A 24,018-nucleotide genomic window follows, 5' to 3' on the forward strand; every position below is an offset into this window, starting at 1 on the left:
AAGAGCCTGCAAGGTGTGAGTGGCCAGAGATGCAGTGGGCAGTCCAGGCAGGGACCTGAGGCACCAGGGGTTAATGGTGGGTCCAGGGGAGAAATTGGAATGGCAGGAGGCATTGAGGTCACAAGAGTTCTAGAATTGATGCTGGGGGTGTTAATGTTCTCCTACAGAGCCAGGAGAGAGCCCCAGGAGTTTTGGCACCTTGCTTAAGGGGAGCTGTGTGCTTAGGTCTGGGTTCTGGGAAGATGTTTGTGGAATGGATGCCTCGGGAGGAGGGTTGCCTTTAGCCAATTCTTGTCTCCTAACAGAGAGGAAACTCCTGAGATGGCAGTGGGACGGGGCTGGTATTTTGGGAGTGGTGGCATTACAGGTGCCCTGTGGGCAGGGGCAGGGGTCTCCCCATTATTGCTACTCTACCCTCCCTCTGACTGGGTGAGGACAGAGAACTTTTATCCATTGCAGAGCGAGCTCTCCCAGTCAAGTAGTTCCCACTGTCTTTTGTGGACCTTGGTGAAGAGGGGTCCATAGGGAGGGGTGGCCTAATGGCAGATGTTTTTGTCTTTCTCCTTTGGATCTTCACTCTGTGAAGAAATCTTACTAAAAAGTAAGTTTCAGGCCTTAGAAAATCACAGGCTCTTTGTTATATATAATTATTACAAACATTAGTGATGCTTTATAGTTTATAGGGTTCTCTATATATTTTAACTTTGCCCTCACATTAGTGAATTTGATGGGAGCATTATTTTCCATTTTAAAGATAAGGAGCTAAGACTTAGAAGGGCTCACTGGGGCCTAGAGCCAGCAGGTGGCAGGGCACCTGTGTCTTCTAGGCCTTTCTTCCAGACTGCTACTTGGGACCTGCTGACTACACCCTATTCTGTGAACAGAGGTGAATTCTAGCTGTCAGCCCATGGAGATTCCATTCTGTTACAGGGCCATGTGTAGAAGGCAAGCAGGTTTGCCGTTGAGGAGGCTTACCCTAGGATACCAGTTCTGCCCCAGAATCATGACCTGTATTGGGCAAATGACTGGACCTCCCTGCATGTGTTTCCTTGGGTGTAAGATTGATGCTATTACTACCTCAGGGTCAAGAGGAATAACATCAGACACTCAGTCCATGTTCTCATACCCCAGGCTTTGTGTCCCACTTGTTCACTCTCTCTGGCCTTAGAGTGCTTGTGGATATGGGTTTGGGTGGAGACAGGGCCTTGCTGTCCTGGCTAGTTACTGAGACGCAAAGCAGCATGTGGGTTGCTGTGTTTCACAATTGTTTTTGTTTTTTTAAGATTGATTTATTTTAGTGAGAGAGAGACTGTGTGTGTGTGCACACGTGCAGTAGGGGGAGAGGCAGAGGGTGAGGGAGAGAGAGAATCTCAAGCAGACTCCCCACTGAACACAGAGCCAGATGCTGAATGCAGAGCCTGATGCGGTGGGACTTGATCTCACAATCCGGAGATCATAACCTGAACTGAAATCAAGAGTCTGACACTTAACCAACTGAGCTACCCAGGTGCCCCTCAAGAATTGGTTTTGCTCACTGTAGTCTGCCTGGAAGAGCTATTCCCTGTAGTGGTAACTAAAGCACGTTCTTCCCAAGGGAAACCATTTGTGGTATTTATGTTCCAGGTCACAGGTTGAACATCACAGCAGAAAACGACTGTCGGCGATTGCACTGCTCCCTTAGAGACTTGAGCTCCCTTCTGCAGGCTGTGGGCCGGCTGGCCGAGTACTTCATCGGTGATGTGTTTGCAGCGCGGTTCAGTGATGCCCTCACAGTTGTGGAGAGGTAGGCGGTGGTTCCTTGGCACCCTTCCATCTTCAGAACCCAGTTGTGCTTCTTGGGCAGCATGTTGCCAGGCATGAGGTGCATGTGGAGCAGATAACCTCTGAGAACTCAGGTCTGTTGTCTGTAACTTGGAGGGGACCCTGGTATCTTGTAGCTTATTGTGAGAATTTAATGAGAGGAAGCACTTAGCACAGTGCTACTAGTCAAAGATCGAGTCTGTAGATAAAAGACAGGATTAGCCTCAGAAGAAACGAAGTGAGATCAATCTTATGTCTCTGCCTACGAGGTAAAGAGACAATAGGAAAACTCTGGCAGGAGACAAATAGTCAGCATCTTCTGATTGGACAGCCATATGCCAGAGGTGGGATTTTTCTTAGTTCTGTTAAAGATCCTCAGGAGTTTAAGCTGACCCAAGAGGTGGCTGCCAACCTCTCCACCACCAGGCTTCTTTCATTACTCCTCCCCTCGGGTGCCTCTTAGGGTTGATAGCTGCATTTATTGAGGACCACTTCCCACTGCCCAGGCTTTCCCCGCTTCCCCCCTCATGAACTCATATGCTTAAAAAATCAGATGCTTCAAATGTGATAGGTTTAGATTGTTTAAAGGTAACGTGGATTGATTAGATCAAAATTGGATGGATGTGGGTCCAGCCAGCCCAAAGTCGAGACTGGATTCTTTCATTGCCCCATAGCCATATCATTGGTAACATACCAAGCAGAGCCAAGCCCAAAGCCAGATTAATATTAATAATAAAAGTAGCATGCAGTTGGACATTTTCAAAAGTGATTTTGTACATTTCATTTCATTCTTTACTTTGAGGGATGGGGATTGTCATGTTATCTGTGAGCAGACTATGGCCCAGAAATGCCAGATACCTTGCTTCAGGTCACACTGTTCACAGGAGGGAACACATGGATTATAGCCAGTTTCCTGCTCTTTCCAAACCACAGAACTCCTACCTACAGTGCCCTTTTTCCTCTCCTTCCAGGCTAAGCCGGTTTCCATTGATGGTTAGGAGGAGTGGGATGCATCTTTCTTCCTATATGAAATCCCAATTTTCAGACTTTAGAGTCCCTGCATCATTATTTTTTATAGGTCCTTATATGTACATTTTTCTGCACTGCTTGGGTTTGCAGGCCCAGTACTTGAAGATAACTGTTATTTTGTCTTCATTTAGAATAAAGTGTGGGAGAAGGCTCCTTGTTATGGCTACGTGATCTTCATAGCCAGTGTGATTAGTTGATTTTTCACTTAGAGGTTACACACAACAAACATACTAGTGAAACTGCAAAATGTAGAAATAATGAACGACACGTTTAGAAGTCCATTTTTTTTTTTTTAGAAGTCCATTTTAAGTGTAGAATAGCACTAAAGAATGCTGTAGAATGTGAAAACAGAATGTAAAGTCAAACGTGGTATGATTCCACTTATGTGAGGTACAGAGAATAGTCAGAACCAGAGAGAAAGGGGAATGGCAAGCACCAGGGTTAGGGCAGGGGCAATGGAGTTTATCTTTAGTGGGTACGGATTGTGGGTTTTATAGGATGAAAAGGTGAAGGAGACGCGTGGCAGTGGTTGCACACAATAAGTATATTCAGTGCCACTGAAATGTACCCTTACTGTGTACAGAATGTAGAGCAGTTTAGAGAATTAAACGCGTTGGTGCATCACTTATGTTAGCACCCTCGTCCCTTCCCAGAACTTCAGATTGAGAGCCCTTGGCTCTTTAACCCTCACTTTCTGACTGCTCCTCCCACCTTGAATGCTTTGGGACTTTAACCTTGTGGTTTTCTAGGGAAGTCCTGCTTTCTGCTCCCTTCAGAGAAGAGCAGTTTTCAGAGTGTGGTCTGCATGCATGGAGCCCTGGATGTTTTTCAGAGATGCAGATTTCTGGGCTCCTCACAACCACGGGCTTGTACAGTGACAAGCCTCCCCAGTGGATTCTTCGGCTCATTGAAGCTTGAGAAGCTCTACACTGTACCTTGGGAGAAGAACACCCAATGTCTTCCCTGGCATCTGCCTCAGACCTGCTCCTAGGCTTCTGTAGAGAGCCAGCACAGACAGAACTTTTGCTGGGCCTCCAGCTTCTTCCCTTTGCCCAGAAAGGAACGTCTGTCTCTAAGGAAAGAGGCATTTTCCATTTCCCCTTAGAGCTGGCTGTCAGTTTGTATGCAGTGAGCCCTCGGGCAGCCAACGGGCTCAGCGATTTGCTTCTGAAAGGATTGTGCTCAAAGTTAAAAACCCCTCAATTTGGTTCTAAAAACTTATACTTCATGCCCTGCCCCTTCCTTCAAACATTTTATCATGAACATTTTTGAATCTTCAGAAAAAGTTGAATAATTGTACAGTGAATACCCATATATACTGATCACTTAGATTCTATAGTGAACATTTTGCTAGGTTTTCTCTCGCATATATCCATATGAAATGTTTATTTTTTCTCGAATTTTTTGTTGTGGTGAAACACACAACATGAAATATTTCCATCCTAACTATTTCTATTTTGTATATTGTCTATATTTCCCAGTTATTTATTTTGTGGTCAAAATTTTTTGATTCTGTAAATCATGCTTTAGTTAGTATCTTTGTTTAAATCTTTATGCACATCTAAGATCAGATCTTTGGGATAAAATTGAAGGTCTAGTCTTGATTTCTTATTTGGATGGAAAAATACCTGTCCTCAGGACCTTGTTGGTGCCTTGTCCATTTTGTCTACTTTAGTCCATAAGCTGAGTGTTTTCTTTTTCCTATTTCTTTGCCAACAGGTTGGTTAAAGTCACTCTGTATGGATCTCAGATAAAGTTGTACAACATTGAAACTGCTGTGCCATCAGTACTGAAACCTGACCTCATCGATGTGTAAGTATGGAGCTGTTAGTGCATTCTCGGGTAAGACTTAGTCCTCTAGCCCCCTGTCATTTTATAGGTAAAAGGGACACTGGTGGCTGCCATGAAGAAGAGAAAGACTCCCTCCTCCAAAACCTAGGAAGAGAGGGTTGATTGGGGGTGGGGGTGGTTGGAGTAAGTAGAGTGCATCAGGTGGTGAGAGCTGAAAGCAGAGGGCATACGGAGTGGGCATTTCAGGAGGGAGGAGCAGCATGAGCCAAGGCACAGATGAGTTGCAGGGTCCCGCAGTCAGGGAGGCTGTGAGCAGTTTGTGTGGTAGGGGAGGAGGCTGGATAGTTATGGAAGGACCAAGGTGGAAACAACTCGAGTGCCAAGAGTCTTACCCTGTAGGCCTTTGACTGAACTGTTGGGTCTGGACTTACTCAAGGAACACATTCTCTCAGAGCTTCTGACTGCAGCAGGAGGGCAGAAGGCTTCTTGGGTGTTCGTGTGTTACATAAGAACATGGGTGATTTTGAAGGGCATTCAGGGACCACACTTTTAGAAGGTTTCTGGACTGTGGGGAGCCATTAGTGACTTACAGAAGGGATAGAAGAATGGGGACTGAAGATGGGGCCATATCCCAGAGATTACACTGCCCAGAAGCCTTGCAAACTATGTCCTGTACCAAATCCGGCCCACTGCCAGCTTTCATAAATTAAGTTTTATTGGAACACAGCCGTGCTCATTTATTAACATATCATCTGTGACTGCTTTTTGTGCCACAGCGGCAGAATTGAGTAGCTGTGATGGAGAGAGTATGTATGGCCTGCAAAGCCAAAAATATTTATACTCTGGTATTTGCAGAAAAAGTCTGCTGATCCCTGTTCTAGATAGTTCTTTAGCTACAAATTAAGTAAATGATAGTCTTATTTACTATAGTGGTTTTTTTTTTTTAAAGTATGTGTGTGTATATGCATGCATATATGTGTGTGTGTATATATATATATATATATATATATATATATATATACACTTTTTGAGACTTTAGAGAAAGCTGTGAAGCTTTTGCTGAGAAAAATGCTAATTTGCTCATAAACACAACATCTTGCACACAATTTCAGGAAGTTTTGGAGCCTCCTCTCTTCAGCTTTGTGGAGCTCTCTGAATTTGATAGATTGACTAAAATTCCTAGACCCTAAAGGCAGACTTAGATGTCCTTTTTCTTAATTTGGTACTCAAGAGCTTGAAGGGTAAAATGATCAATGCATTCTAAATATAAAATACAAAATAACTTCTGGGTCACCATGAATTACTTGTATTTTCTTTCTTTAATGTATTTAATACCTTTTCTTACCTAACTTCTTATCTTGAAAAAGTTCCCATCTTTTGTAGAAAAGGGCAAAAATAGAATGAACACTCTCACACTAGATTCATCAGTTATATATATTTTGCTATATTTGCTTTTTTTTTTTCCCTTAATGCTTTTTTTTGGTATACACAGGAATACACACTTTTTTTTTTTTTTTTTTTTAGGTGAACTATTTGAAAGTAAATTGCAGTCAACATGTCAATTCACCTATAAACCCTTCAGCATGTTTCTCTAGGAGCAAGGTCATCTTCCTACATAACCATAATACCATTTTCACCACTCAGAGACTTTCACGGATACAATAATACCTATATCTCACTGCTCCTAGGACCTTTTAGTAGACAGAGGATCTCAGATAAAGCATTTTTTTTTTTTTAAGATTTTATTTATTTTAGAGCGAGAGAGAGCACATGCATGGGGGCGGGGGACAGAGGGAGGGAGAGAATCTCAAGCAGCCTCTGTGCTGAGGGTGGAGCCTGACATAGAGTTCAATCTCATGACCCTGAGATCATGACATGAACTGAAACCAAGAGTTGGATACCAACTGACTAAGCCACCCAGGCGCCCAGTATGTAGCATTTTTAAGAATATATGTGTATATATAATATTTTTCCATACTCAGATTTTCCCAGTCCTCTCAGAAGTGTCCTTTATATATATATTTTTAAATCCAAGGTCTAACTAATCATGAATCATGTATTACATTTATCTTCTATAATCTAGACCAGTGGGGAAGAAAGGGAGGGAAGGATAGAGAGGGAGAGAAGGAAAGAGAAACTGATTAGAGATTTAGACCTTATTTCTTTTTCTTTAAAGAAAATCTTAAAGTCAGGATTTGTCTAGTTGTTTTTGTACTGTATGAGATTGATATTTAACATTTTTAGCAAGAACACTAGATAGGTAGCAGTATGTTCTTCTCCTTGCATCCCATCTGGGGGCACTTTAGGTCAGTTTACCCTCCTGAATTGATACTCCATTTGATTTCCACGTGGTGTCTGCCTGAATCCTACCTCTCTTTCTACTAAAAGGTCCTAGGAGCAGTGAGATCCCAGAGAGAGTGCTCCCCTGAGTACTCACGCTCTTGGTTTCTCAAGTGCTTTCTCCACTAAAAGGAGCCACAGCGACTTAGAGAGCTGATTGCTTTCTGTGTAAGAGGTAGTGGTAGCAAGGTTTAGATGATGAGTTTCAATGTTTACGTCCTACCTGAGCAAGTAAATTATTTCTGTGCTGTCACACGTGTCTTAGAACAGCAAATGCACTGGGTGGAATTCTTCCTTCCTATGAAAACGAGTTTAATGCTAATATATTTTGGCCTTGACCTTGAAAGTTGCATCTTTTCTCCCCTTTGCAGGCATGCTCAGTCCCTGGCTGCTCTGCAGGCTTACTCTCACTGGCTAGCACAGTATTGCAGTGAAGCTCATCGGCAGAACACACAGCAATTTGTTACGCTCATCTCCACCACCATGGATGCAGTCACACCTCTGATCAGCACGAAGGTCCTGAAACAGCAGAGGCTACACTTTGTAGCTAACTCTTTGTCTTCTGTCCTACTTATTATAAAATTAAAGTATTGCTTGGTGTTAGATCCATAATTCTCACCACTGTGGTAGAACCATATGTCATTTCAATGTTCCTTTTGAGCTGTGATCCACATAAATTCAAATATAACTTTATTTTTTTAGCTAGGTCCCACACTAATAAATACATGCTCTTTGTGAAAACATAAAACACTGTTCAAATTTATAGACCAAAAAGTTGTGGTACTCTTTAATCCCCTCCTCCAAAACACTGCTGTTCCGTAGTGGGGATGTTTTATACTTTTCCTATTGATGGAAGTGAGTTCTTGGTGTGTACATCCCTGTAGGATGGATCCTGGAAAGTGGATTTGCTGGGTCAAAGATGTATCCAAGTAAATTTGATAAGATTCTACTGGGTTGTCCTTCGAGAAGACACTGATTTGTATTATGTAGCATATAGAGATTTGTTTTTTTGTAGTTTTATTTTTAAAAGATTTTATTTATTTATTCACAAGAGACACAGAGAAAGAGAGAGAGAAGCAGAGACATAAGCAGACGGAGAAGCAGGCTCCAAGCAGGAAGCCCGATGCGGGACTCGATCCTGGGACTCCAGGATTACACCCTGAGTCAAAAGCAGACACTCAACTGCTGAGCCACCCAGGCATCCCTTTTTTGTAGTTTTAATCAGGCATAGCATTCTCTTCTGCTCTTAACAATGTATTGTTTTCTGTAAATTTTTGTTGAGTTTGTAATTGTAATTTGTAAATGAGTTACAATGTCCCATGAGGGGGATTTATATAATTTATAATATACCTAGTCATTGCTGGACTTTATAGTTGCCTCCATTTGAAAAAAGTTATCCTAGATAATTCTGAAATGATGTACTCCTGAACTTAGCTTTATCCTTTTGGATGATTTTCTTAGAGAAATTGGGATTAAAGGTGACGGAGTTTGTGGTTCTAGGAAATTATTATATTTCTTCCCAAAATAATTGTACATGCCCACGACTCTTTGATGTGTATTTTTTTTCTACCAGCCAGCACTAGGTCCTGTCTATAAAGAGTTTTCTCTTGCTAATTTGAAAAGTACAGATGGTCCTTGAACTTAGTTTTTGATTGTAGCTAACTACAAGATTGTCCCCTAACTACTAGGGGAGGAAGCAAGAGAACCTGGCGTGACTGGTGGAGTATAAAAAAGGCAGGTGGAGAGAAAGGTTGACTTGGTTGGAGCTAGAGGAATGAGATGAACAATGCCAAGTAATTTGAATGGTATGCCAAGAAATTTGCCATGGGACTGTGGAGCTAAGAAATGACGGAGTCTGGAGGTGTTGGTGACTATGGACAAGAGAAACCAGAGGTGGTGTTTCTGGCCTGAGGTCAGGAGCCAAGATGTAGCACAGAGGAGGGTGTTGCATTGCTGGGCATCGTCCCCAGAAATTTCTTTGATATAGAACCCATGTGGGTAATGGCTCCCAGAGCCTTATTTGGCTTGTGGCTGCCTCATTAAAGTTCTAATACCAGGCTCACAGGAGAGTGAGCTGACATGTCCCCTTCTGTCTCCAGGTCCAAGACAAGTTGCTGCTATCTGCGTGCCACTTACTGGTCTCCCTGGCCACCACTGTGAGGCCCGTCTTTCTGATCAGTATCCCCGCGGTGCAGAAAGTATTCAACAGAATCACCGATGCCTCTGCTCAGCGACTTGTCGATAAGGTGGGAGACCCCAGGGCCACCCTGCACTGGTCCTGGAGCTGTGTGGCTCAGACTCAGGGAGACCTTTCTTTTGCACTCGGAGCTTACAGCCCATGCCAGCAGAGACGGTTTCTTTACGTGTGGCACTTAGGGCAGCCTCAGCACTTTCTCATTAGGCCCTTCGAACACAGGCGGCAGGCAATATGTGGATGAGGATGTAACACATTCCTCTTGGTAGGCACACAAATGGTGCTGCTTTGAGAGCTGGCAATTTGACTGGAGTTGTTAAGAGTCCCCTTTGCATTCTTTTTGGTTTGAAACAGTCTGTTTTTATTGTTATATTTCTTTTCTTAGGGTTGAGACACTCCAGACAAAGATTTTCATAATCTTTAGGAGGCTCAGGCTAGAAGTTTAAAAACAAAACAGAGGTGGTGTCAGAGGGCAGTCAAAGCAGTTACTTGAGAGCACCTGGGATGTGAACATACTGCTTTGGACACAGCGCTGAGCATATGTCCTAAGAGGTTTTTTTACTGCCTCACACTCATCCCTGTTCTGAGCAGCTTCTCAGAGGGTGTTGAGTGCTAGCGTCTGCAGTATCTGTGACTTTTCCCTCTATAAGTCTTCTGGTACCAGAATTGAGGGGAAGTGATGGCACCAAGAAAGATTATTAGGGCTGGGTCTGGAATGTGTTGGACCCAGACTTGTTGTTACTGCTTCAGTTTCTCTCCCCTCCCTGCATTACCTTTGGCTGGGCCCAAAGCTCCAGGCCCAGTCTGGGGGAACAGAGCCTGGAGGCCTGAGCTATGTGTGCCCATGCTAGGTGCCAAGGCCACGTAATGTGCACTTGTCTGTTGCTCTTTGCCCTCTGATGGATGCCCATGGGGGTCTCTTCCAGGCTCAGGTGTTGGTGTGCCGAGCCCTCTCTAACATCCTTCTGCTTCCGTGGCCAAACCTCCCTGAGAATGAGCAGCAGTGGCCTGTGCGTTCCATCAACCATGCCAGCCTCATCTCTGCACTCTCAAGGGACTATCGCAACCTGAAACCCAATGCTGTTGCCCCACAGAGGAAGATGCCACTGGATGACAGTAAGTATCCCCTAGGCAGGGACAGCCTGGGAAGACAGGTAGGGCAGCACTTCCTTTGTGGCTGATGAGGTATTCATCTGTCTGTTGTCACATGGCTGCTGGGTGGGAGAGCCAGCCTTGGCTGGTGGAATCCTGCTTCTCTGGAATTCTGTGAACCCGTCAGCTGGACCTGTTTCCTGAATGTAGGACACCTCTTTTCTTAGTTAAAATGTCAAAAATAAGTAAACCATTGATGGTGTCTTCTGTGGATAAAAAGTCTACAGTGACTAATTGATTCATTTTAGATACTTGTATAAGCAATCAAAGCAATTCACCTCTACACACTGGGAAAAATGGATTTAAGTACTGTCTTTTGAAACTATTTTTAACCTTTCTCTAAATGCATGTGTTTCAGAGGCTTTGAAAGAAGTTGGTATCTTCATAAATGGCACTTCAAATTTGATTGTTTATATTCAAAAGGGAGGAAAAAGATGAATCAAGAAAACCCAGTTCAAATAGAAGGCATCAGATTTCTCTGAAAAATCTTCCAGAAAGTACAAATTTTGTAGAAATATTTTAAAAATACAATATTTTCACACTAAGAAAATACTGGAATGTTGGATGACATCATTTATATAATCAACAAAAACGCTTTGTGAAATGTTAGAAATAGCAATAAGTACTCAACATACTTTCTAAGAACATTATTTTTATAATCAGGAACATTAACAAGTGCTCATTTTACAAAAATATTAGGAACTGTAAAGAATGGAAAAAAATCTCTTAAATCTCCCATTTCAGTATTTTAGAAAGTAACCATTTTAGCAATCTTGTCTTCCTTTTTCTCTGTTTCACTATCTTCTCTAGTTCTGTGGGTGCTTAAGAGTGGCAGAGTTAGGGGCACCTGGGTCTGTTAAGGGTCTGCCTTTGGCTCAAGTCATGATCTCAGGTCCTGGGATCAAGCTCTGCGTTGGGTTCCCTGCTCAGTCTGCTTCTCCCTCTCCCTCTGCCCCTCCCCACCTCTTGTGCTCACTCTCTCTCTTGCTCTCTCTCTTGCTCTGCTCTCTCTCAAGTAAATAAATAATATCTTAAAAAAGAAAAAAAGAAGAGTTAGTGAGGGTGCCCTATGCACTGGGCACCTGCTTGGGTGGTCTCATCACCTCATGTCTGGCTGTGCCAGCACCACCCTTCATGGTCTAGTGTTTGTCGGGTCCTGGATCTCAGTGTTTTGTGTTCAGTAATTTAATTCCCAGATCAGCCTTGAGTTAGTTACTGTTGATATCCTGATTTAATTCCTGAGGAAACTAGGGTAAGGTGAAGTGGTTTTCCTAGGGGTTATGTACAGCTAGTGTCTTTTCTCCCTTTATCTTACATGTACTTATTATCAGTCAGTGTAAGCTACGTGGTAAATAATGCCAAAATCTTAGTGGCTTAATCCAGGAACAAGAGGTATTTCTTGCTCCTACTACATGTCCAGCTGGGATCAAGGGAGTTGGGAATGTCCTGTTTGTTATTCTGGTCACTTGAGGCCCCAGGCTGCTGAGGCTGCTGTACAGTTTGCGCTTACACTGAGGTTGGGGCGTGGGGGATGTTGCAGTAGTGCTCCAGGAGCTGGTCTGCAGGTGACACCTGGCCTCTCTATTTCTGCTCACATTTCACTGGCCAGAACATACGAGTATATGGCCACGGCTTCCCTGCAGAGTGCATGCCACTGTGTGCTGGAGCTGTCTGCTGAATAGAACCAGTGATTTCCACAGGGAACATACTTAACAGCAGAGTTAACATCTGTGGCATGTTCACTGTGTGCTGAGTGCTAGGCTGAGAACTTTCTACACGTTCCTTCATTCAGCCTTCCCTGCAGCCCAATGAAATTTGTCTTCTCCTCTTCTATGAGTGATAACATGAAGGCCTGGAAAGCTTTTCCCATTGCAGCTTAGTATGCTGAAAAAATTTTGATACCTACACAATATTTGAAAGACTAAGCAAAGGAACAACTGTCTCTCTCACTCAAGGATTTACCACTTAATATTTTGCCACACTTGTCTTCTTGCCCACCCCCACACTTTTCTTTTTTAACAGAGCCATATAAATAGAGTAAGCTGCTTACATTGACACTTTATCCCTGAATTCTTAACCTTGACTTTTGAAACATGATACTCTCTTATATAACCCAAACACCATGAATATAACCAGGCTGTGCAGCCTTGTAAATGATAATGTCATTTTACATATAGACCACATTCAGATTTTTCCCAGGTGTTACCAAAGTGGCCTTTTTGCTTCTTAAAAATCCAAGATATAGTCAGGGATCATGTATTCTAGTTGGTTGTCCCATCCTTCCAGTCTTTTAATACAGAAAAGCATTCCTGGTTTGTGTTTTATGTAATCTTGACATTTTTGAAGAGTCCAAACCCACATTCTTATAAAATGTTCTGTAAGCTCTTCTGACTGTTTCCAGCAGTTTGGGCAGGAATACCACTTGGGCAGTGTTGTGTCCTTTCTGTTGCATCGCTTCCATGTGCCCCATTTTTGGCCTGCTCAGTGTGGTCACCTGCTGGAAGCAGGGCCTGCCAGTTTCTCCATTGTAAAGTGCCCTTCCCGTGTGTGTGTGTGTGTGTGTGTGTGTGTGTGTGTGTGTGTGTCTGTCTGCACGTGTCTGCACCACCCCCGCCTCCAGCTTGCAGGTGTAGGTTGCTTAGGATCAGAGAGAAGGAATGGGGTCAGGAATCAGCCTTGCATCTGAATGGCTCCAGATCCTGATTCTTTACCACATTGCCCCTTTGTTCTTGAAAGAATTGTTTTTAATGGTCTGGTAACATCCTATCCTGTGGAAGTACCACATTTTATATACCTATTCTCCTATTATTACATATTTAATGGTGCTTTTAGTTTCCCCTTGTACATTTCTGTGAATGTACTTTGGTTCTTGTTTCAATTTCCTTACACATCAGAGGTCAGATTTTGGTCTCTTGACTCTGTTAGCTTTTCCCCCTAAACTACTTCTCCTGTGCCTTGTGTATTCTTGGGGAAACATCTAACCGAAGTACAGTTTCCTGGTTTGGTTAAGTCCCTGTGCTTGGAGTAGTGGTGTGTCAGTGGCTCCTTCAGTATGATGTGTGTGCCTTTGGCTCACATGCCTCATCTGCATGACCAGCCTTTAGAAGACCAAGAGTGTCGTGAGTTGTTATTTTCAATTACACTCAGTCCTTTGAGTGAGGTGGTTTTATCTATCTATCCACACTTTCAGATGAGAAACTGAGACTTAGAATCTAGTGGAGTTAGGAGTCAATCCTGGTTGCATCCACTGCCAGACATCGATTCTTTCTGCCGTACCCTTCCCTGGAAGCTGCTTCAGTCTCCAGAGAGGCTGGTGAGCGTGGGGGCCCAGGGAGCATGGCCAGGTGGAGGCCAGCTCTCAGCCTTGTCCTGGTTCAGCCTCCAGAGCTCCACCAGGGCTGAGTCTGCCAAGCTCCCTGAGCCATGGGGAGGCAACTCTGTGTGTAAGGGTGAGAGCTAACTCCACCAGTGCTGGGGAAGGACAGCTTCCCTGTACCGAACCTTCTGATATGCCAGGTACTTTGCTGAAACATTCTCAACCTTGTCTATCATCCTCACAGCAACCCTGCAAAGGTGGGGCTGTTGGCTATCCCCAGTGTCCTGACAAGGGGCTTGCCCCGGTTCTAGAGCCATTTAGTGCTCATCTGTAGTTCTTCTCCAGGCTCCTCTGGTCTGGGCCCTTGCTGTGTCCTCTTAGCTCCTGCCAGTTTGCTGGCCACTGCCTCTGCTTTCTCTGTGGAGGAATCACGTGAGCATTCACATCAGGGTCTCCTTAGAAGTATTTGTGGTTAATAACACAATATCATATGATAATTGTATGTATTGTCAGGCCACAAGCACAGTGGGCAAGAATTGATCAGATGGTCTATTCCTGAGGACAGCAGCAGCACATGTGCTGGCAGGTGCTGGTGTGGATTTCAGGAGATCCACATATACCTCTGGTATATATATATAGCTGAAGGCGTGCTTGATCTGCGTGTGTCCATTCTTGCCTGGGGTAGTTGCCTTTTGAGTTTCTCACTCGTCCCCTAACCAGAGGCTGCACTTTACCTTTCCCTCTCTGTGGACTGGTTTCTGGTGGATAGAGGCAGAAGAGAGGCAAAAAACGGAGTGGGCAGGCAACTGGAGTCCTGACAGTAAAAGGGCAAAAAGAGAGAAAAGGTTGTATGGAGAAAGAGAGAGAGATGGATAACTCAATCAAGAGAGACAGTGTTCCTTTAGCAAGACTTCTGCAACTGTCCTCTGAATACCTGTGCAAATGTCCCCCCTCCCCGTGTGTTCCCTTACCCTGCTTTATCCTCAGACAAGTTGTAACGTGCACTGAATCTCAATTTGCAGCAAAAGTGATTATCCACCAGACACTTAGCGTCTTAGAGGACATCGTGGAGAATATCTCCGGAGAGTCCACCAAGTCCCGGCAGATATGCTACCAGTCGCTGCAGGAATCCGTGCAGGTCTCCCTGGCCCTCTTTCCAGCTTTTATCCATCAGTCAGGTAGGAGCTGGCGGCAGGCCCCCTGGTGGCTGGTGCCGGCAAGTCCCAGAATGACTGCTTGGTTCTGCAGAATGCATGGCATGGGCAGTGCGGGCCTTGATGCTGATGGTAGAGGGCAGGGATGCTTAGGGGCAGCCCTTACCTGGACCTTGCACCTGTGTCATGTGGCCCAGAGCCAATTTAGGGCATCTTGCATAGTGTTCACTTCTGAGTCTTTGCCTTCTCCCAGAGTGGAATATGAGAGGATGAGGTGATGGGGTCATTGTACAGGAGAAGAAAAAACTTTTCCCCATGAGTGCTGCTTATTTCCTTAGATGGCAAGGTGGGTTTTGCTGACATGGATCCCTCTCTCTGTCAGTGTCACCAGTGAGGTGCTGTGGCACAGTGACTGCACATGGCCTGGCTCTCAAAAGGGAGATAGTGGGGTTTGTCAGTCAGCACGCACTCCCTGATTGCCTCTTGTAAGCAGAGTTTGTGAGATTAGAGCCAAAATGTACTGTACAAGATGATTGTTTAGATCTGCAAGTGGAACCAGACTAAATGTAACCAGTATTTTCTGCAATTAATCCCTTTAATGGACTAGGGCCATGCAGCCTGAATACACCCTCATTATCCACTTTTAGCCACTTAACCCCTGACCCGAGTGCGAGGATTAGTGGTCAGAGAGAAATGGCAAGAGCACTCAGGTGTTGGCCCAGTTGAATGGCTCCATCAGAGTGAGCACAAAAATGATCTATCTACATTGAGAATTCAGTGCTGGTGGATGCCGAGTGGTGAAGGAGGCTTCCTAGTGACCTTCACTTCTCTAGTGAGCCGTTGTCAACCAGAGGTTCATGACGGCAGACTGGTTTTTTTGGCATGTCCCTAGTTATTTCCCACTTTCCATCATGGACTCCAGTGGTGTTGGGGAAGCTTCTTCCAGCAGGAAGTCTTTGGGAGAGATGGTGGTGCAGCTTGTAAAAGGAGGGCTTCTGTTGATATCTATGCATGTGTCTCTGACTGTTTGCTTTATGCCTTTATGTAGATGTGACCGATGAGATGCTGAGCTTCTTCCTCACCCTGTTTCGAGGCCTTAGAGTACAGATGGGTGTGCCTTTCACGGAGCAAATCATACAGACTTTCCTCAACATGTTTACCAGGTAACTGCAGATCTACTGTCCTTGGCTTCCAGATTCCCAAGGGAGAAGTAGTGGGGCCCGGCTACAGAGCCTGGGACTTTCTGTTCCTTTTCTTCACTTGCCTCAAGTGTTGGTTTCTGTGCTGGCCCCTGAGAAACATTCCCTTGGCTACCGTGTGCTTCCCCTTGTCTGTAGAGAGCAGTTGGCTGAGAGTATCCTCCATGAAGGCAGTACTGGCTGCCGGGTGGTGGAGAAGTTCCTGAAGATCCTGCAGGTGGTGGTCCAGGAGCCTGGCCAGGTGTTCAAGCCTTTTCTCCCCAGCATCATCTCCCTGTGCATGGAGCAGGTGTATCCCATCATTGCCGAGGTACGAGAGTCTGGGCCGGTACCCTGTGCTGCCTCCTGTGTGCCCCTGGGGACAGAATGAAATCGTGAAGAAAATGCATTGCATTTTAAAGCTAATTTGTTAGTTACTTTTCTTGTAAAATAATTTTTTTCCAAGAAAGAATGCCTTTAGCTTGGTCCAGTCTGTTTATATTGGTTGTGTGAATCTGAACTAGTCTAGTGAAAGCATAGCAGGTTAATTGCTACCAGGTTGGTTGGCAATAACTTTAAGTGAATATGTGTTTTCTCTAGCAAACATTATAACAAATGTATTATCCTAGTAAGAACATTTCACTGATCTAAAGGATATTAGGCTAGTTCTTGGAACCATGCAAAGGTTCTGTTGTTAAAGGAATGTTCTTCCTCCTTTGAAAACAGACATTCAGCATGACAAGATTCAGAATAAGTGTGGATTTAATTGCATTTTATGTCATAGTTAAATAAGAACTAACCTTTTTAAGTGCCCCAACTAAGGCTTAAATAAGTCAGTTGCTTTGCATCATTAAACACACTTGGGTCCTGTAAGGATTCCTACCATGGGAGCTCGTGCCCTCTGGTCCCAATTTAATTTTAATCAAGGCTGAATTAAATATATCCGGACCTTACAGTTTTGAATTCTGCAGAGACATCTGGAATATTGTGACCTGGCATGCCCCTCAGTGACTTGGAGATTTTTGGTTCAATTAGAAAATATTGCTGAGTCTATCTTCCCCTTCACCCCTCCTCTTAGAATCTTGCTACCAGTGGCTGGGGAGATGGGCCCAGAGTACTTAGCCCCACACGCTGCCTCCCCCTGGAGATCCTCTAGTGTGGCTTTCTGTGGCTTGTAGGTGCTCCTTGAACTCCTGTTCCACAGAGGGCAGAACTGCTTTTAAGACTTTTTACTTGTTTTGCATAAGATCAGCAGGTTAGCTGGGACAGCAGTTTTTATCCTGGGAAAAGGAACAGCACGACCAAGAAGATGTGGCAGGTCACAGCAGCTGCTTTCTAAATAGGAAACCCACATTCCTACTTGTTCTGCCATTTGGTAGCCTCTTTCCCCAGCTGAGAGGACTGAGTGCTTCCGATAGAAAAGAGGCCCCTGGGGGCGCCTGGCTGGCTCAGTTGGTAGAGTGTGCTACTTGTGGTGATCTCAGGGTTTGAGGTTGAGCCCCACTTTGAGTGTAGGTTACTTAAAAATAAAACATTTCAGGAAAAAAAATATAAAATAAAGGGCCCCTTGGAACTGACTCCAGTGTGTCTCTGGGGAAGTTGGCCTGGTTTGAACTGCTGGCCCGAGGGGAACTTGACTGGACAAGAGTGAGGGTGGGACGCTGACACTCTGTGTGCTATTAACCAGGCATCACTTAGGCCTCTTTGTTGCTCTGAGCCAAGGCTGTGAGTGGCCCCCTGAGCCGCAGGAAGGGAAGGTTTGAGGGTCTGTGTGTCTCCGCAGCGCCCCTCCCCTGATGTGAAGGCTGAGCTGTTTGAGCTCCTTTTCCGGACGCTCCATCACAACTGGAGGTACTTCTTCAAGTCCACTGTCCTGGCCAGTGTCCAGAGGGGGATCGCTGAGGAGCAGATGGAGAATGAGCCTCAGTTCAGTGCCATCATGCAGGTAACGTGCAGGCAGAGCTGGTGAGGCTGCCACACAATCCCAGGATGGAGAGGCCTCATTCTGGACACCACCTGGGTCCTTTGGCTGTCTATCCCTTGGCTTGCTTCCCTGGCATATGAGGAAGCCATGTAGTGTCTGATCAGAGCTTAGTGCTACCACTTAGTACTTGGGAAGTTAGTTAAGTTCTTGGAGCCTCTGTCTCTTCATCTGTAAAGTGGAGAGAATGCTGCCTATTTCATGGGTTTTAGTGTGAGGGTGGACTGAGTTAGTTTCCACCCAGCAGCTGGCGCCTGCGGGTGCTGGATAAATACCTGTCCATGTGCCTTGTAGTGGGTGTTTCCCCAGTGTGAGGGGACTACCTGTAGTACATTGGGGCCCACTTAACTGGAAGCTAAGTGAAATCCCTTGGGGAGGGGCCCAGGGATCTGCATTTTGTAAAGATCATTCTGGCTGGTACTATACTGGGGAAACACTGTCCTATGAGCAGGCTGTCTTGGGGGCTGACTGGACCCTGCTGTAGGAGACCAGGGTACCCCCCCCCTTGCTGGGGATGGCCGGGCTGCCTAGTGGCTGCTGCTTGGTTGCTGTCCTCATTCCACACTTCATCGTATAGCTTTTTATTCTAAGCCCAGGTCGAAGTAGAACATCTTTCTTTTTTTTTTTTTGTCACTGCAAGATTTTCTTTTTGGGGTAACCAGAGAGATTCTCCCCTTCTTCCCTTGAGCTCCCTGTGCAGAGATTCTAATCTGGATAAACACAAGCCCTACCTCTGACCTCTTGCTGCCCTGCTGTCTCCAATGTGGCTTTGGGTGTGGAATATTCGCGTGCTTTCCTCCTCCCCCGACCTCAACCTTGTTTTTTAAGCCTTCTGGGGCATACGGATGCCTGGTCCCCTACTCAGGATTGTGAAAGCCATTTTGGAAAACAGCTTCATAGTGTCAGTTTCTTATCAAGTTGAGCATGTAGTCACTACCTGATCAAGAATCCCACTTTCTAAGCATTTTGCTTAAGATAAATGAAAATGTATTCATGCCATGTGTCTGTAGGTGTTTATAGTGGCTTTTTTCATAATTGCCAAAATCTGGAAATAATCCAGATAGCCATCAGCTGAGACACATGCATGTAATGGACTGCTACTTAACAGTAAAAAGGAACATGTTCTTACACCAAGGCCATCATAGATGCTTCCAAATATGTTATCCTGGGTGAGAAGCCAGATCCAGAAGGCCCCAGACCATATGATTTCCACTCCCATCATGTAACTTTCGAAAAAGACAGCACCAGAGGGACAGAATGAGCAGTAGTTCCCTTGGGGTAGGGGAAGGAGACTGTGATGGGGACATGAGAGAACTTTTTGGAGAGACGGAAGTGTTGTGTGTCTTGTTTGTCATGGTGGTTAGATGACTGTGGGTTGGTCAGAATTGCACAAGGGTGAACCCCAGAAGGGTGAGTTTTTTTTTTTTTTTACTCAGTGTCATACTTCAGTAAACCCAAATTAATAAATAAAACCATTGGGCATCATTGGAGATCTCCCTGCTGCATCAGGCCTTACAAGACTCTTCTTCTCGTAGCTCAGGGGCCTGGACGCAAAAGGACAGACAGACAGCAGCTTGTTGGGCTTTTTTTTTTTTTTTTTTTTTTTTTTTTTTGCAGAGGAAGGGTATTACTTTTTGCCCTAGAACTTGTAACTTTTATAGTCCAGAAACTCAAAGCAGTTTAAAAATTTGTTGTTGCTTAGCCCCCAGGCAGAGGCATCCAGTTTGAAGGAGCCTCCCAGGATTTGTGGTTTATAAAAGTTGGGACACCAAGGAGAGGGTGTGTGGCTTCCAGAGGTGAGGGGTTGGCTTGAGAGGAGGCAGCAGGAGTCTGCTGGGATTGCTGAGGATTTGACTAGAGTCATTTGACCAGCTTCTTGCTTCAAAAGTGGAATCCATGAAGGGATCTGGAGGTTTATTATAAAAGGTTAAGGTGAGACTAGTATGTGGAGTTAAGCTCAGTGCGGGAGGACTGTAGAGCTAAGACTACACAGGAATATTCCAAGATCTGACCAGGAGAATCAAGGCAGTGGATACCCTTGTCCTGCCATGGGCATGAAGAACCACCTGTGGGGTGTGGGTTCTTTTGGTGGGGAGTGAGGGTGGGGGCCCAGGAGGGCTGGGTCTGAGATGGTTTAAGTGCTGCTCATCACATAATGGTCTTATTTCCTAGGCTTTTGGACAGTCCTTTCTTCAGCCTGACATCCACCTATTTAAACAAAATCTCTTCTACTTGGAAACTCTCAACACCAAGCAGAAGCTGTACCACAAGGTTAGCACCCCCTCTCAGAAAGGGTCCTTCATCAGAGGTGTCAGTGGGGTGGGTGGAGTCCCAGTCTTCTAGGGCAGCAGCTGGGATGCATGGCAGGAGGCGGGCTGGGGCATAGATAGGCCCCCGGGGGCAGAGTGAGCCCTTATACCCTCACTCACCCCAGCCTCTCTGTCTGCAGAAGATCTTCCGGACCGCCATGCTGTTTCAGTTTGTGAACGTGCTGCTGCAGGTCCTGGTTCACAAGTCCCATGACCTTCTGCAGGAGGAGATCGGCATCGCCATTTACAACATGGCCTCTGTGGACTTTGATGGCTTCTTTGCAGCCTTCCTCCCAGAGTTTCTGACCAGCTGTGATGGTGTGGATGCCAACCAGAAAAATGTGCTGGGGCGAAATTTCAAGATGGATCGGGTGAGGAGAGAGAGGCTAGGCTAAAGGGAAGGGCAAGCATGGGCTTTCACCCTGGTGCCCACTCAGTGGAGAAAGGGCAGGCCACTTCCCTGTGTGGTCTGTACCTGCTGATGGCTCCTGATGGACTTGGGGCTGTGGCTGGATGTGGGAAGCCCCCCCGTATGGGCTTCTGCAACACATGTGTTCTTCATCTCAGCCACTGGCCCCAGCAGTCCATCTGATGGCCTCTGCTTCTTTGTGCTCACTGCATCCTGTCGAGCATCACCCCCCCACCGGGCCCAGTCATCATTTCCTCAAGTATCCTGAGCAGTTGTAGCCTGAATTTGCAGATAGGCTGAGAAGACTGGTGCTCAGGAATCACATCTTCTGAGAGCCCAGGGTTAGGGATGGAATTGTGGGCTCTACCCAGGCCTCTGGTTCAACATGGGCTGACTGCTGTTGGGTCCTGGGATGAGCTCCCACAGGACTCACCCTTGTGCCCCTTGCTATCTGCCCAAGGAGCATGGGGAGGCGGGAAGGGGGCTGTGATAGTCCCGTCACCGCCGCCCCCCCCGCCTCCAGTAGTCCCGTATAGCACCTTAGGTAGGGGCCGGGGTGAAGGCGCTGGATGCATATGGAGCCATCGTTGCTGGTGCACATGCCATCTCCTGTCCCAGGGTGTCCTGTCAGGGCTCTCACCTGCCCTCCTTCCTCTCTCCACCATTAGTTCTCTGCATTTGCCTGCTAGGCTCTTTCTGGATCTCTTCTCATGGGATGAGTCTGTTTCATCCCTCACTGCGTGACAGCGTGGCAAAATGCAGTCTTGTTCCATGCCCTCGTGCTGTCCCTGCCTTGCCTCCCATGCTGGAGTAGCCAACCCACAGGCCTACTGCCCTCTGCCGATTTACACGTTGCTCTTGCTGGAGCAAAGTCTGCTCACTTTTTGCTTATCACATCTGTGATATGTGTGAGGGTAGTTTCCTTTTAGAGTCAGTTCCTGTTTTCCTTGGTCTTGAAATCTTTTTTTTTTTCTCCCTTGGGATCTATCTTGTCTTCTCCTAAGCTTCTGGAAGTTCACTTCAGCCACTTGGGTAGTTTCCTTCCTGTTCCTTGAGGCCAAATCCTCATATTTAACCCTCCGTTTCTAATGATATTCTTATCAGTCAATTCTTGACTTAAAGTAGTGGCTTCTAAATCTAGTTATATGTCAGTGCACCTGGAGGGGCTTATTAAATATACAGAAACGTGCTCTTGTGTTCCGCTCAGGAAATTTGAATTTGGCATTTGTGAGCCACTGATCTAAAAGACACCCCTTTGGTTTGTTTTCTGAAGGATGAAGTAAGTAAAGGAATCTGTGCCTTCATTCATCAGTCTTGCTGGATCATGGTAGAGTTTGGGGTTCTAGCTGCAAGGGATCCTCTCCACTGGTGTCTGTGGCCTGTGGGCTCCTATTGGGGTGTCTCTCTTGATTGATAGGACCTGCCTAGAGCCCTGGATAGGGAGGAGGAGTCTGTGGACGCCGCTTGGCTAGCTGTGGCAAAGGAGAGGTGTACATTGGCAGATGTACCCATGTTCACGAGAGAGTCTAGTCTGGACCCCCTTCCCTTCTTTCTGTGGAATCTGGGGCAAGTTTTGGAATATCTCTGTGCTTCACTTTCTTCATCCTTCAAATGGGAGTACTAATGAAATCTATATCTCAGGCTCGTGGCGAAGTTTGAGTGACTTAGTATCTGGATCCCTTGTGGCAGAGCCTGGTACATGGTGAGCACTAGGGGAGTGTTAACTATTGTTCTTTTGCTCCTATAGGGCCTTGGCTGACACATGGTGCATGAATGAGTAGAAATTTTGAGTTTAATAAAACATTTGCAGACCTCTGAGGCCCACCCTGGGATGGAAAGAGCTGGGGTGGGGTGGGGGTGGGATGATTTGGGGTGTTAGATGGGGCTGGGTTGCAGCTGTGCCCCTGCCTTCCAGGACCTGCCCTCATTCACCCAGAACGTGCACAGGCTGGTCAACGACCTGCGTTACTACAGACTCTGCAATGACAGCCTGCCCCCCGGCACCGTGAAGCTCTAGGCACAGCCTGCTTGCCGCCAAGGGACTCGAACTCCTGCTGCTGCCACCCGCATCACCTCTGCCCTCTGCCACAAACGGCTCCCAGACAGGCCTCGGCCGCTCCTTGGATTCTTGCACCCTGAACAGTGCTCCCTGCCCCCCTGCCCCTCTCCACGCTCCTCTCCTGCTGCCCACCCAGCCGAGCTGGCTTCAGGGTGCATCTTAGCACTGGTTGGAGTGCCCAGGGCAACGGGAGCAAGCAGAGGGTCATGTGGCCAGGTTCCAGGGAGGCCCCAGGGAATTCTGTGGGCTGGTCTGCGCCACTCCCTCGGACGTCAGCCATGAGGCAGAAACGCCAAGGACCGCTCATGACAGTGCCACCTTCTCACCATTCCACCCCCATCCCCGGCCCAGCCGGCCCGGAGAGACTTGATGCTGGAACTGTTTTGGCACTTCTGTCAAGCCTCTCCTGCCCTCCCCTCCGATTGCCTTGAAGTCTCTGCTCTTCGTCAGAGATTCGCAGACTCATGGGTTTTTTTGTTCTTGTTTTCTCATCATTCCATTGTGATACTAAGGAACTAAGAAGCTTAATGAAAAAATAAAATGCTTATGTTGTTGTTATATAAACACTGGTCAGGGAGCATGTTTCCCCTCAGCCTCTTGGGGCCAGTATGTAGGTGGAGGGGCCATCCTGGTGGGGAGCTGGGCAGTAAGGGATGAGGCCTGTGGCCGTGCCCTGGGAGAGCACAGCAGAGGAGGGCCGGCTGGGGCAGGGTCTCCTCGACGGCCTCTCCATTAAAGCTACGGGAAGACATAGGGCCCCTTTTTCTCAGAGTCTGATGGTAGGGACTTGCCCTTACAGTTCACCTGTGGTGGGAATGGGTGTGGAGCCCAGGTGCTCATCAGGCGTGGGCTCACACTCTTCCTCCCCCTAGGGAATGGATCCTTGCCAAGAGACTCAGCCGGGTTATTGCCTGTCAGTGGGCCAAAGTCTCTCTTGAGGTCAGCAGCAGGGTGGAGGTCTGATAAGCAGGTGGCTTATCTGAGAGGAGGGGTTGAGGAGGGAGGCTGGAGGTGGGCGAGGGGTGGTGGTGGGTGGTGCTCAGGGCTCACTGGTATGTCTGAGAGCTGGGCCTTGTCAGCCATTTGTGTGTGGAAGTGGTGCTTCTGAAGTTTTTGGGGTGATGTATCAGCGGCTCCTTCCTGCCTTAAGGACCAGTGACCAGACTGATAGGACTAGGCTAGATTCTTTTTCCTAGAGACTTTTTTTTTTTTTTTAAGTAATCTCTACACCCAGTGTGGGGCTCGAATATAACGCTGAGATCAAGAGTCACACACTACCTAGAGATTAGTCCTCTAATCCTGCTCA

General features: G+C 46.3%; 1 protein-coding gene across 2 annotated transcripts in view; it reads left to right on the top strand.

The window, feature by feature from the left end:
• XPO6 (exportin 6) overlaps window positions 1-23,276 on the top strand; it is a 103,051-nt gene extending 79,775 nt beyond the window's left edge. For both annotated transcript variants that reach the window (XM_041748196.1, XM_041748197.1), the window contains exons 13-24: window positions 1,624-1,783; window positions 4,549-4,641; window positions 7,332-7,476; window positions 9,060-9,206; window positions 10,081-10,270; window positions 14,645-14,800; window positions 15,825-15,939; window positions 16,114-16,285; window positions 17,738-17,899; window positions 20,108-20,206; window positions 20,385-20,615; window positions 22,569-23,276. In XM_041748196.1, the coding sequence (XP_041604130.1) occupies window positions 1,624-1,783; window positions 4,549-4,641; window positions 7,332-7,476; window positions 9,060-9,206; window positions 10,081-10,270; window positions 14,645-14,800; window positions 15,825-15,939; window positions 16,114-16,285; window positions 17,738-17,899; window positions 20,108-20,206; window positions 20,385-20,615; window positions 22,569-22,670 (1,772 nt within the window). In that variant the 3' untranslated portion in view covers window positions 22,671-23,276. The remainder of the gene's footprint in view (window positions 1-1,623; window positions 1,784-4,548; window positions 4,642-7,331; window positions 7,477-9,059; window positions 9,207-10,080; window positions 10,271-14,644; window positions 14,801-15,824; window positions 15,940-16,113; window positions 16,286-17,737; window positions 17,900-20,107; window positions 20,207-20,384; window positions 20,616-22,568) is intronic.
• The last annotated feature ends 742 nt before the right edge of the window (window positions 23,277-24,018 follow it).

This window comes from Vulpes lagopus, chromosome 3 (assembly GCF_018345385.1).
Source record: "Vulpes lagopus strain Blue_001 chromosome 3, ASM1834538v1, whole genome shotgun sequence".
NCBI lineage: Eukaryota > Metazoa > Chordata > Mammalia > Carnivora > Canidae > Vulpes > Vulpes lagopus.